At 44.4% G+C, this 14,795-nt stretch overlaps 1 protein-coding gene across 2 annotated transcripts in view; it reads right to left on the bottom strand.

Annotated features, from left to right (window-relative positions):
- Positions 1–12,309: 12,309 nt before the first annotated feature.
- Positions 12,310–14,795, bottom strand: part of LOC306794438 (cadherin-20-like) — a 51,615-nt gene continuing 49,129 nt past the window's right edge. For both annotated transcript variants that reach the window (XM_079292510.1, XM_079292511.1), the window contains exons 11-12: positions 14,485–14,736; positions 12,310–13,870 (exon numbers count right to left, since the gene is read on the bottom strand). In XM_079292510.1, coding sequence (XP_079148636.1) covers positions 13,356–13,870; positions 14,485–14,736 — 767 coding nt within the window. In that variant the 3' untranslated portion in view covers positions 12,310–13,355. The remainder of the gene's footprint in view (positions 13,871–14,484; positions 14,737–14,795) is intronic.

Raw genomic sequence — 14,795 nt, 5'->3', positions numbered from 1 at the left:
GACTCTCCAGCTTTGACCCCCCCCCCCCCCCCCCCCCCACACACACACCCCGTCGACACCCTCCATCTTCATGTGTGTGAGCAACGGGTCATTAGCGGGTCAGGAGTGGGCGGATGCTGCAGGGTTCCAGTTAATGACGACGTATCGATTGATCTGCTTTTGAATACCTCTTGCAGCCGCAGAGATGGACGCTTCTCTTCTCTTCTCTTTCTTTTCTTCTTCACTTTTCTATGTTGAGGCAAACAAGTCGTCTGTTTGCTGGACCGTTGATGCAATGGAGTGTACAGTGCACACAAACAGGGTGAACTCTTTTGTACTCGTCGTGTACAGAATGATTGTCATTTTATTTGTCTTGTTTTCTAATAACTTTCTTTTGTTGACGTGTTTGACGGGGTTAGTATTAAGATGTGAGATGAGGCTCTCAGAGATGGCATGACACAACATAAAGAAAGAAAGTGATTGGTCATTATTTGGTGTTAAGTATATAAAGAATTATATACTTAATACCAAAATGCTATGTATAAATACGTTCTGTATATCCACTTGTTCGCTCACAAATAATTCCTAGATTTATTTCATGTATCACTGAAGATTTTTCTGTAAAATAACTTTTTATTATTATTTTTAAATCTATTTTTATTTCCCATATCAGCATGAATTTACTTAAAAAAAGAGCAGAACTTGTACTTATCGTTTATTAGATTTTGCATCTCGTGTCAGCACGACTTCACCGCCTTCCACCACACAAAAGTGAGATCTTCGGACATTTAAATCAGACTTTAAATAAAAGAACAAGAACAGAACATTTGGCAGCTTCAGGCTTCACGTTCTGCTCCGGAAGCGACGACTGCTTGATGTGCGGACGCGGTGAGAGTTAAGTTCAGCTGAACCGGCTCACGTGGGACGTACACTCGCCGGTCGCAGCTCCTGCTGTTGCTAGGAGACGATGCCGAAAGGCCCTTTTGAAGTGCTGCGCCGCTGAGCTGCAAGTTGAAATATTTTTAGCTCCGAGCACTCGGGCGGACTCTAAAAAAAAAACTAAAACTTCTTAATTTCTCAGCACTTGAAGTTGAAGTGTTTTTTTCTGGCTGCACCCGATGCAACAGAAAACAAAGTGCATGAACCGTTCTTCATGAGATCTTGATGAAGGCTGCTGACCTGTTTTAATACGGCGTTCTTGATTGGTTCATGCATTTTAAATTATTACTAAATGCTTTATAAATCAAAGTACATCACACACGTATCTGCCACCATCACAATATGATAGAAGTGAATGGGATTTAGTCTTTGATGCTCAAAACACTATAAATGTACATTAACAATCTACAGCTAACAGCAACATCTGGCTCCAGACATGTCCCCGTTGCCTTTGTGGAGAAACTGTTTCTAGAAAGAGTTGCTGCTTTTAGCATTTGTCTCAGGTATACACAGGTATCTCAAAACCCCGGCAGATGAAACCAGAGAGACAAAGAGCCTCAATATCGGCTGTTCACAAGATGTCTCCATCAACCTGCTTCCTCAGCGGTCGAGCCTCAAATCACCGGGTCACTGCCACGCCGCCAAAACTCTGCAAAACAAATTCTGTCGTTTAATTTAACACGTGAAAGAAAAGTGCAGGGATTTAGGAGTTAAATGTAAGAAGGCACGCCGAAATAGCTCGTTCAATTTGAGATTTCTTGCAGGAAAATACAAACACAAGCCAGAACCAGCAGCAGTAAGGTGCTCACCGGGTTCATGATGAATGAGCTTGTCATCCATCCTGAACGAGGCTCATGCACGTGATGGTGCTTCACCCGTACAGACTCTGATATATGAGATCAAGGATGTGCACGTTTGCCTTCATTCTTATTTTTTCATTGTTAAATTAAAGACAAAAGAACACAAAGGAAAAGATCTTAACATAAAGTTCTGCTCTTGTCATATATTTCAACCTTCTCTCATGACAGTTTCCTTTGATTTCTGAGTCTTCTTCCTGTGATTCATCTTTTTTTGCTCCTCTTCAAATCTGTCAAATCCATTCTTTTTCTTACAGAAACCTAAAAAGACTGAAGAAGCGTAGAGAAGGAGGCTTGTCATTGCTGTGCCCGTTGTGTTTGTAAGAAACAATGCCGTGAAGTCCCTGTTGTAGTTTCCTGTTTGTGTCGGGTCGGATCGACGGCTCACGACGCCAACAGACGCTGTTTTTGGTGAACCATTAAAGCAAACGCTCTGAATCTGAACAAGGACTCCAGCATCTTTATTCTGGCCCGTTATGGATCTTTTTCAGCTTCAACATGAACGAGAAATACTTGCTCTCCACTGTAAGATAGAAACAACTTCATTGATCGAAGTATATATTTCACGGCCGAGTGAACTTGGAAAGCAGGCTCTCTTTGTTTACCCCCAGGAATCTCTTTTCCCCTCAAATATTGATTGAATCGTGTCGGGGAGGTAATTAACGCTCTCCGGGGACCAATTGCAGCCGAGTTTGCGGCAGCGAAACACCTCGATCGCTCACGGGCAGCAGTGGCAGCACACTCATCACGGCCCGCACCGCCACAGCCATCTCCATGCACTCTGTAACGACGCCTCCTTCACTTTAATGACCACAGAATAGGTTTTCATTTCAAGTGCATCAATCAGCAAAGCGTGGACTTGAATCATGAATCCAACATTTAATATTTTCCAGTTTTTTTGCTGACGTTGTGCTTATTGCTTGAGTTCTTGCTCTGATGCTATAGTGGCGTGATTGGGATCAAAGTTCTGTGTATTAATCAAGGACACGCGTGAATATTTAATGATATTTAACTTGTTTTAGGTCTCAAACTTGTCCACACGAATGGACATTTAGTAGCTTTTGACGCTGTTCCACAATGGACCGGCTTAAAAGCTCAGATTGAAATGTCATTGATGACCATTTAACACAAGACAGGAAGTCATAGACTGTATATAAGAAGTGGAGGTAGTCACCGTGACGTTTTGAAGCCTCGACTTTGTCGTTTTGTCCGCCGCCATCTTGGATTACAGCCGCTGCCATCTTGGCTTTTTTTTTGCAACCAATAAACAGAAGGGACCATATTTAGACGGCGGAGGAGTGATGTAGAGACGCCCTATACGTCTCTGCTAGCGGCAACGACCTGTCAATCACAGTAAGCCCCGCCCTAAAGCATCCCCTGCTTTATGGTCTGTGTGACTCTAAATGGAGCATAATGTACTAAATGAACATCATGCTGTATTGAAGAAGACTTGAAACTAGAGATTGAGACATAAACTCATGTTTACAATGTTTACTGAGGGAATAAATCAAGAGAGAAGTAGAGTCATTTTCTATAGACTTCTATACAACCAGAGGAGTCGCCCCCTGGTGGACACTAGAGAGAATGCAGCTTTAACACATGAAGCATCGGCTTCACTTTTCAGAACCGGAGGTTGTTTCTGTTTCTGCTATGAACCAATGTTTGTCTCTGTTGCTGTCAGTTTTCTGGATGTGAATAATGAGATTTTACTTGTGCACAGAGACGGAATATAATGCGGTATTTCAGCGAAACTCTCCCCACGCAACAAAAACACTTTGGAAAACTTTGAATTTACATATATTTTTCATTTGCTGTAAATCCGAATTCAGGCGGCCAACAAACTAAAGTATTGTAGATGTAAGTAAACTCTCCTGCAGCTTGTTTATCTCCAGTATACTTTTAACAGCTACTCTACCCCCCCCCCCCCCCCCCCATCCGATAAGATTTAAACTGACTGATCATCTGCATGTTTTATTCCAGTCAGGAAGTCAGAAACTCCCACAGCATTACACGTTTGTCAGAGGAACTGCTTTCTCGTCTGGCCGTGCAACGCGAGCGCTCTGAGGATGTATCGTCTGCTCATGCGACAGACTCGACAGACTCGTCTGTTTAAGTCGAGCAGCAGATGAGACTTCTTTTCCTCACGCTGGAATAATAATGAAAGAAAAAGGTTCCTATTAGGAGGCAGTGTTGGGTGACAGTGTGCAACAGAGTGAATAAAAGCAATATCATATATTGTTTTCAGAGAACACTCCTACAGTATGCCAGGCAGCCAACAAACTTGAATATTTGAAAGGATTAGAGGACAAAGTCCATGAAGAGGGAGGACTCCGGCCTGGAACCTTATTTTACAAGACATGCAGAGGATGAAGCGCACAGTTCTCATGTCGGAGGAGACGGAGACTGATGTGTTTCAGGCACTGAAGGTACAGTTGAGGGCCGGTGATAGAAAGTACACCATTACTTAAGTACTGCTCTTAAGTACACATTGGAGGTACTACTTTATACTTTTACTCCACTACATTTTGGAGGTAAATATTGTGTTTTTTAATCCACTCCTTTTATCTGACAACATTATTTATATATTTTCTGAGGGGCACGTTTTATCTGCACTTTCATACATGCAACCCTCAGTGTGCACAGGAACTGATGGCTAATGGGGTTTACATTTCTCAACCTTGCGCCCGAAAAACCGTTTTTAAAACACTTTAAAGTGGAGACAAACAATTTAGACAGACACTGAATTGAATGTTCTTGGTTAGAAAGCAGTCTCTGGAGAAGTAAACCTCAAGGTTACTTTATCGCGGAGGTTTTAACTCCCACCGATAGTTTAGTGAAATGCTAATTGAAATGGCCTGAGCAAAATAAATCAACGGCTTTCCTTCCAAAGTGAATTAAAATGCCGCAGAATTTAATGAGCTCTGCTCGCTTGTCTTAATATTTCAATGATAGAAAATGTGTTTTAATATATTGACCATTGGCACTCAGACATTTAAGCTCTGGATGTGAAGCAGTAACATTTTGGAACAAATCACTAAAATTGCTTTAATTATTCACTGCGCTACTAAGTGGTACTCTGATCCTTGGAAACATGAAGAAGCTCTCAGGAGTCAGTTTTATTACATGGCCACAAGTATTTGGACACACACACATTATATTCCTTTGTGTTTGTTGGTAATATTGAGGGCAAAGATTGGTTTAAGTTCAGGTTGTGGTTTTGGGGAATATGAATTATCGTAGGTTTATTTTACTTCACTTGAAGAGAAGATGAACAACAGACAAACCAAATCATCTCAAAGGGGATGGGAGTGGGGAAAGAGCAAAAAGACCAGCTGACTGTCAGGAGCTTATCAAGTCAGACCAGGTGAGCTGAATTCTGCCCGACGACACAATAGTAGACAACAGTAGATTTGTATGGCTGTGCGGGGGCTCCCATGTGTTAGTCTCATTCTCTTCACAGAGGATGCCCACGAGGTAACGATGGGGTATGAACAACAGATGGTACGCTCCTCGTGCTGTTCTTTGAACTTAAGTATTGTTTGCTTCGAGTCCAGCCAAGAAGCTGCTTCCTTCCTCCCCCCGCTCCAGCTCCAGGACCTGGTACATGCAGTCATTTCCCCATCCCCTCCCTCCTGGAAATCCCTCCCTGACGCAGACTAATACCCTGATCCCAGGACTTAATCACACCGGTCGACACTCGCCGCTTCTTCTGCCCCAGGATTGTTTCTTTACCTCTCGGATTGACTCCCCGGCTCCGACTTAATTACTGATTTAATAGACATGTTTTCTCTCCTCATCCGTCTCTCCGAGCCCGTCGGCGTCTTCTTATCGGCATCATCTCGGTGTCGAGAATCACAGGGATCCCCGTTCAGAGAAGGTTTCATGAGCAGTGCAGCCAGCTGGCCCGGAGAGTCGCTCGCATTAGAAATGGCCTTTTCGTTGGAGAGTTCTCCGTCAGTCTGTCTCAGGGATTGCTGGTGTGATGAAGATGGAGATGGGGAGGAGAAGACGAGAGGGATTTCAGAGTGCGTCGTGTGTGTGTTTTTCTTCAGGCTCCCATTTAACCGGTCACCTCAGCTTTTCCACTGCTGGGCCTCCTTCTGTAACTTAACATTCCCTTCTTACCACACTGTCTCCGTTTAGAAGGACACAAAGTGACGACAATTATTCAGTGATTTTAACAATTGATTCATCATTTTGAAGTACTTTAGCAAATACAAATGCTCCGATGTGACACATCTTCTCCATCTTCAAGGGCAAAATAGCAAATCTCTCTCATTTTTAGATAAACAACGAATTAAATCAAACAGCATCAAACGAATTGATAAATAGAAAGTCTTAGAATTGTTATTAAAAAACAAACCTCACTCACAGCGAAACACATTTTTTAAGCGACAGACTAAAGCGACAAACATAATAAGACTAAGCTAGCGACTTGAGTTAGCGTGTCAACATGCTAACAATTGCCAATTAGTACGAAACATGAAGTACAGCGGACGTTAAAGGGAATATCATTTACTTTGCAGCTATAAACCAACATATTCAACAACGTTTTTCAAATAATTCTGACTGCAACACGATTGTGTGCAGCAACTTTCATAACAATCCATCCAAAGTTCACTCAAAGCCACAAATGTCAGCCTCAAAGTGGCGGTAGAGAAAAAGTCAGGAATTCCCCCTCTTCATTATCCTCTTCATCCTCTGGGGAACATGAATGTATGGACGACATTTCATGGCAATCCATCCAATATTTGTGGAGAAATTTTACGCAAACACCAGAAAGGTCAACCTCATGGTGGCGCTAAAGGAAAAGTCGGGGGATCATGAAAAGTCATGCGCATTCATCCTCTGGGGAACATGAATGCATTGACTAAATCCCATAACAATCCGTCCAACAGTCATTTAGATATTTCAGTCTGGATCAAATTGCTGTGCTGCTATTGTGGCTAAAACATAGATAATGGATGACAATAAGAACAAGTTCAGTGTGTGTGTGTGTGTGTGTGTGTGTGTGTGTGTGTGTGCACATGCACACTCCCTGACGCTTTTCATCATCAAGTGGTTCAGTGATGTTTATTCATCGGTCGTGTTCCACAAAAGGAGACAAAATAGATTTAAAAGCAGCGACAGGAGAAGAGTAAAGAATTGAGATTTGAAATATGAACTCGATGAACTCTTTGCCGTCCTCGTTCTGATATCGGTATGTCATCGTTATAGTCACAATGCAACCATCAGCAGAAGGAAGATGTAAATGTACTCTTTTATTGAAAAGGTTCGTCAGAGCGTCCTTGAACACACCACAAATGATTGCAAACTGAAAAGAATGGAATGAGTGTCGTTTTCATTTGGCTCGACCTCCACCGACACCTTTCTTGTTTTTCTTGATCTTTGTTTTGAAGCTGCACCGATTCTTTTCCCGTCGGCGGTGACAGGGCTGTGAAACGAGCCGAGGATAAATGCCGTTGGGAGACGACCTCTGCTGCAGGTGGTAGAAATGCACATTTGCATATTTCTACACGAGGAATGTGCTTCTGGATTTAGTTCTCCGCCCCCACACACGCGCTCCTAAAGCCTTGTGTGTTTAGTTCAAAGAGGCATAAACTGAAAATGAATTCTGCAACGCGCTCGCTCGCTCCATTTCACTGACGTGTTCGACATTTGTGTTTCCTCAACCGGGTTTTCATTTATTTACCCACTTATTGATTCAGACAGTTCCCAGCGATGCACGGCCCGGTGCAGATGATTGGACTGTACTGAGTATTGACTGCAGAAAAACCTTTTATTGTGCCATCATCACACAGGCCTGCGAGCCAATTTCTGCAAGTAGTGCAATTTAGTAGTGCAGCAGAGCAACATCACAGTGCTGAGGAAAAACAAAACGAAAACATTCATGATGTTATGTCATGATGTTATAAGACGTATGTTCCTTTTCTAATCAAACAAGATGAGATACAGTAACATATAACGTAAAAATGAGCCTTCATTTATGCCGCAGATGTGTGAAACAGATGCTCGGCACTCCCCGAGAAGAGACAAATATTGATTTTTCAAAATGCCAAACAGGTAGGACTCTTGTGCCGACTGCAATTATTCTCCGTCTCAGGACTCCATCTCTGCTGAACACTAATTGGACAGACGGCAGTAAAGAAATGTCAACTGCATGGACTGATTATTATGTGAATGTTGAATATGTTTCCTACAGAGGATGTAAAGGCTGAGGAAACATTTTACAGTGTTTTGGCTGACTCGGGGTTTAGTCAACAAAACCTAAAACATTTAGGTTTAGGCAACAAAACCTAAAACATTTAGGTTTAGTCAATAAAACCGAAAACATTTAGGTTTAGGTAACAAAACCTAAAACATTTAGGTTTAGTCAACAAAACCAAAAACATTTAGGTTTAGTCAACAAAACCTAAAACATTTAGGTTTAGTCAACAAAACCAAAAACATTTAGGTTTAGGCAACAAAACCTAAAACATTTAGGTTTAGGCAACAAAACCACTGATATTTTAGGAGATTCTTTGACTTTTCATTTCATTTTCATATTTCATTTCTATGTACCTCGCTCCTCTACTGCATTTTCAAAAATGAGCCGGACACATCGGAGTAGCATTAGCAACGTTGATGTTCCCCTCAAACACAAGTTTTGATCACAAAACAACAGATTAAAAGGCGCTGACTATTACTCTCTGATCGGCTCATCGTTTAGAAAGTCTCGTTAATGTCAGTGATTAAAAACAAATAATCAAATTAGTGGTAACAAGCTTACATATGATCTATATTCACGTGTGTGTGTGCAGTCCCTTCACAAAATGAGCTTCCTCTGCAGCCGCTGCACAGCTGGGCTCACGTGTGCGTGACCGAACAATATGGAGATTTCTTAATGATTCAACCCCCATCGGTGAGTCTCTGCGAGGAGCCACATCCGCATGAACTCGATCTCTGTGGTCGGACAACATACAGAAGGCCGGTAAACAGACAGTCCTGCTGGGAGTCTTTGGATTGGCAGCTCAATAAGAACGCTATCACAGGACCCACCAGCGCTGGAGCCACATCCCAACCCGGCTCCCGACTCCTCCATCACGGCCCCTCCGGTCCCCTCGCTGCTTTTCTCTTTGTAGAAAAGCAGCATTCATCGGAAAGGTTTCTCGGATACCTAAGACACTGCGTGCCAAGTCCAATTTGTCAGATCCAGTTTGGTAGTTCTTTTTGTCGAAGCAGAAAGAAGCACCGGGGTTCTTCTCCCGGGATGAACGACACAAACAAACAAATTGATCACTGCGAGGAGGATGAAAGAGGAAGTAGAGGGATTGGAGGCTAATATTTAGCCTCCCTCGTTCTAATCCATCGCCTTGGACAACCTGCTGGATCCCTTCCCCCCCCCCCCCCCCCCCCCCACATCCTGTCATTTCATTTCACAAACGTAGGCTCCAAGACGAAGGTGTCTGACACTGACATGAATAATAAAATGTGCAAAGCAGCCACGACTGAGAACAATCTCACAGGATCAAAAAAGAAGAAAACACTCTGAAGTGAAGAATAATAAATGTCCTCCCTTCCTTGAATAATTCTTTTTGGTCGAAGACAAAAAGCAGAACATGTACTTGTGTTGCTTTGTCATCTTTACCTGTGAAGACGTCGCAGTGTTGCTTCAGCTCTCTCTCTCTCTCTCTCTCTCTCTCTCTCTCTCTCTCTCTCTCTCTCTCTCTCTCTCTCTCGCTCTCTCTCTCTCTCTCTCTCTCTCTCTCTCTCTCGCTCTCTCTCTCGCTCTCTCTCTCTCTCTCTCTCTCTCTCTCTCTCTCTCTCTCTCTCTCTCTCTCTCTCTCTCTCTCTCTCTCTCTGTTATTGTATTCTGGGAGTGGGTGGCATGTGGGATGTTTTGAGGCTGCATTAGATTTTTTTTTGGCTCTTTTGTTGAAAATGAGACGTTGCTGAAATGGCACCGATTGAAAGGGATCCAGAAAAAAACAAGTGTCAGATTTTCTTCCCATCACTTAGTTTATGTAATAATCACAAGTATTGAAGCAAGTCTGGTGGGTTTTGTTAGGAAATGATGTGCTTTACTTCTGGAATAAAGACAAGAAGAAGATAATTGTTAGCCATAGCTGCTGTCAGGGGACAAGAACCAATTGTTTGTGCAAATACTCCAGAATTAGCTCATGTCCGAGCAAAGAATTTGGCTTTTGCAGCATCTGAATCTGTGTTGAAAGCAAATATGTTCAAAGCTAGACTTCGAACAAAGCTGCCCCTGCCATCACACGAGCAGGTTTCCATCCAATTGTCCGAGTTTCCAAACAGATACGAGGTTTTATTCTGCTGCCGTTTTCAGTCTCTTTGTCCATTGATACGCGGCCTTGGCCATTGAAGGGTGAAGCTATCGTCACACTAGCGTAGCCAGCTGTTAAACAGCAGCGATGCTGGCAAACGACAACGGAAAAATAAATGTTTTTCTTCCATCTTAACAAAGACGTTGAAGCTTCACCGCGTCATTTCGCGCAGACAAACAAGTTGAGACCAGCGCCATTTTTAGCGCATTACATGTTTGTTTTTAGCTTCCGTGAAAGAAGCCTGTTGCTGTGTCGCTCCTTGTGCAAACGTGACATCGTGGTTGAAACGGTAGACAGGCTGCATCTCTTTTTTTCCAAAAGGAAGAAGAAGAAAACAAAAGAAATGCGTCGGCAGCTGTTACCGTAAACCTGTTTTACGCAGACGATGTGACGCTCATCTGTTCGACAGCTCGGACCCCCGACCTCCTTAAACGGAGGCGGAGACAAAGACGGAAGAGCGAGAAAGAAACAAGTGAAAAGACACAAAGGGACGTTTGTATGAGAGAAAGAAGCAAGTGTTGAACTGCAGAGAGGATGAAAAGAGGTAGAGAATGAGGAGTTTTGCCTTTTATTCTCTCCACCCCTCAGTCTCCAGCAGGGCAGAGTGTATGTGGGGTTTTTCCTTCGCATTAGGGGATGATTCACTGGGTCTGCTGCGGGTTAGCCTCAGCAGGATTAGAGCTGGAAGGCTTTAAGCTCCGTTCGTCTGTTAGAGAAGAGCAGTGGAGCTTAAGACCAATTACCCCCTCGGACCTCGTGCCTTTTTTTTTGGAGGGCACCGCCACGGCCTCCCCGCAGAGAGGCTGGCAACACATGGGCAAAATGGGGCAGGTGAGGTCTGTGCGCGAGGGGGTTGGAGGAGTTGTTAGGATTCAGTTCATGCAGCGGGATGGCGGCAGAGTGTGGGCAAGGGCATCGAGGAGGAAGAGAGGCAGCGGGACACCAGCTCTATATGCAGACAAAGCGCTCGTGACGAGGGATTCGTGGCGAGGAGCGATGGGAATAAAGGCCACGGCGAGCGCAGATCCTCCTCGTGGAGGATCCTGAACAGTTCGGTGACCTGGAGAATCACATTCACAGAATAATAAAAAGGGTAAAAATAGAAGGTTTCTGGCACCAAAAGTTTCTTGCAGCTTTTTTCTTCGTCTTACATTATTATGAACCGAATGCCTTTAGGTTTTTATAGGTTTTTTCAGAAAGAAATAAGAAATTGGAATCTGATGACTTTAAGTAATTAAACTAAAGACAAAGCAAAACTAAGCAGGTGGAAGTATGAGGGAAGAGGGGGGGGGGGGGGGGGGCTCCACTGAAAATAAGCCTAACTTTCAGCCTAGCTACGAGCAGAAATTCATCTTCTTTTCTTTTTAACTGATTTCGGTGAGAAGATGAATACCACTCTTTTGTACGAGGCTAGAGCCAGGGTGCATTTAGCTTAGCTTAGCATAAAGACTGGAAGCAGATGGAAACAGCTAGCCTGGCTTTGTCCAAAGTACCGAAATACATTTTCTTGCACTGGTCAATTGTAATATTTTGGTCTATTTTTCTTCCATAACACGTATTCTTTCAGACGAGTGGAAAGAAAACATTTATTTTACTACTTTGTCTCTTTGTGTCTGTACATTTCTGCTATATTCGCCAAAAGTCAGCATTAAATAATGCCTTTTAATCCTATTGGCAAATCCATAAATGTTACAGTGAAAGCAATCAAATGAAGCTCATTTTTTATTTTTTTCTCGCGATGTGCTCCCGAGGCTCAGGTGCGGCGGTCTCCGAGCTCTTAATCAATGCTAAGCATTATCGCTGCAACAGAAAATAAGTCAAGCAAATGAAGCACTTTGAGCGGGAAAAACTGTAATGAAAAGTGATTGAAGTGCAATAACACTTCGGAGGACAATTCGCCCGATGATTGGGAATTTAAATAGCTGCTTTGTCTTTTGAAGGACTTGCATTTCTGTCACGCTTCGGGGGGGAAGGAAGCATTATGCTCCCCGCCACCAAAAGAAGCACTTTATTACTACAAAGCGCTCTGGATATTACCACCCAGATGTTCAGAAAGCCTCGGTGCTCTCGAGGTAATTTAATTACAAGAGAGAAGCAACATTATTTTTTCCTTTTTATTACCAAGAATACAAAAAAGTATCTACATTCACACGACTGACCACATGGAGTTCAAGTAAACGTCACCCGATCTATCAAAATGTACCTTCACTTACTTCCCAGTTTGTAAAAGCCTTTCTTTTTAAAATCGTTTGGTGTTTGTGTTTAGCTGATTTGTTTATTGTTTTTCATCCAAAACGTCTTTTTTTCTTTTTGTACATTTGGCACTTAATGCAGATTATCAGCGTCTCTGAAGTCCACAGGATCAGAGGATTAAGAAGAGCGCCGCAGTGTCTCCAACAGGACAGAACGAGATGCCTCCGGTCGGCACGCCGGTGGATCCGAAAATGAAAAAGGCGTCTCGGTCACGTGCTCGTCCACATGTCGCCTTGAGTGACATCGGACCGCCTGCTGGGAAACATCCACCAAAACAAAATGGCTTCCCTCCTTTCCTCGCGAATGAACCGCTTCTTGTTCTTTGTGGAGAAAAACAGTCACGATACAAATATGACACAAAAACAATACGATAAACATATCAGCCTGGAGAAAAAACAAAACCCGCACATGGGATTACATCGCCGTCTCCTGTGACACTCAAGAGAAACGCACACGGAAAAAAAGAGCTTTTACATCATGTATGTTACCACGTGCATGTGATCTTTTGAAGACTTCCTCACGCAGCGGCAGTTTTAAGTACAGTGTTGGTTTGAAGTCCCCAAATAAGTTAGCAAAAAAACAATATAAATACAGCACATGGAACGAAGGAATAAATTAAGACCTGCCACAGATGGAACAAAAGAAAACAAGCCACATCTCCAATGACTGTCGCTGTGGTTACCAGCATTTCAGAGTTCAGGTCTCGGCTTTTCATCTCCGGCGTGAATCGCTCCACACTTTGAACCAAAGAGCCTGCGGCTCGGTCCAAAGCCAATCCAAAGCCTCCGGTCTCTGTGGGGGGGGGGGATCTCGGGCCTTCAAGGCTGTGGAGGGTCGAGGCTTCGGCAGGAATTCGAGCGCCAACGGTCACGCGTGCGTGCGTGAGCACATCCCCGGCTTTGTCGCGCACACGTTCGTGTCGCTCCTCTGATGCTGTTTTTTTGTTTGGTGTGATTAATCTCAGATTTAAGAAATAAAAAGTCTAAAAGGCTCTTTTGTTCTACCACATCGGGGGAGCGTTTGTCTCCAGCGCGCCGTACATCTCCGCTAGCTTTTTAAAGCGAGGCCCCCAGTCGTTGAGGTAGTCGTACTCGTGGTCCGTGTTGGACGTCCCCGACTGGAGCGAGCTGAGCGACTCGGCGACCGAGCCTTCGCCCTCGTAGGCGTAGGTCTGCAGGGAGTCGTAAGGCGGGGCGCGCGAGTCCTCGTCGGCGTCCAGGAGCTTCGCCTGCACGTACCCGTGGACGTTGCTGTCCCCGCCGCCCACGACGCACGCCTGCGGGACGTATCGCGACAGGCTCTCGATCTCCGGCAGCATGTCCTGCCTCATCTTGCCCAGGTGGTGGTGCGCCTCCCGCGGGTTCCACATGGCGCCGATGTCGAAGGCCTCGGTGTCCTCCTCGCCGCCGCCCTCGTCGTCGTAGCGCACAATGTTCTCGTGGACGTTCTCCTCCTCGTCGCACAGGTAGGGCTTCTTGCGATGGGTGCGCAGGGAGAGCATGAGCAGAATCATCACTGGTTAGAGGAAGAGATCACAAACAGTTACTTTAACCGGTTCTTTTAATTTGATGAATTCATAGCTAGTCGCGAAACTATTCCTTTGAAATCTGTGTTTTCTCGTGGACTAGTAGAAAGAAAACATCCAAAATACACATCCAGCTTGTTATTTGACTCCTCTGTCTATTTGTTTCTGTAGATAATGCCTCATTTGCATATTTAAACATAACATTTCAGAAAAAAAACTGAATTTATCCAATGTTCACATTTATGTTCTGGAAAGATAAGATACGGGAATGAGACGTTTTCCTGTTTCCATTGTTCCACAAGTAAAACTGCAGGGAACCTCAGTGGAGAGCAGCGCTGTGTGTGTCGATGAAGCTCAACACCTTCTCTCACTTTGTGCTAACGCCTCAAATCTCCGCTGACTTCAAGCGAGAGCTCGTCGTGGTGAATACACACAATGATTCTGATTTTAAAATGTTGTATTTGTTGGATCACGACACATCAAACGTGCCATTAAGTGATGGTTATTTATGCTTTTTTCGTGTTTATTTGCAGCGTTATCGTTATTGGACAGAAGAGCACCGGCTCCTCTCTGCACATGCTCACAGCAGCCGGTCACAGCTCACCCAGCAGGACGAAGATGCAGGCCAGGATGGCGATGAGTGCCCCTCGGCTGAGGCTGGCGGGCAGGCTGTACGCCTCGGCGTTGCACGACATGACGTTGCCCTCGTGGTCGCAGCTGCACACGCGGATGGTCAGCGTGCTGGTGCTGGTCTGGACCGGCTGCTCGCCGTCGGAGATGAAGATGGGCAGGTAGAAGACGGTCCGGTCCTGCTGAGTCCAGTCTCCTCGCCGCGTCAGGATCCACGCCGTGTTGTCTGGAGAAGACACGGAGAGGGTTGAGTTCATGGACGGACAGTACGGAGTCACGGGGGTC

The sequence above is a fragment of the Melanostigma gelatinosum genome (genome assembly GCF_949748355.1).
Source record: "Melanostigma gelatinosum genome assembly, chromosome: 20".
Taxonomy (NCBI): domain Eukaryota; kingdom Metazoa; phylum Chordata; class Actinopteri; order Perciformes; family Zoarcidae; genus Melanostigma; species Melanostigma gelatinosum.
Note: the sequence above shows the minus strand (reverse complement) of the source record. Positions and strands in the feature narration are given on the sequence as shown.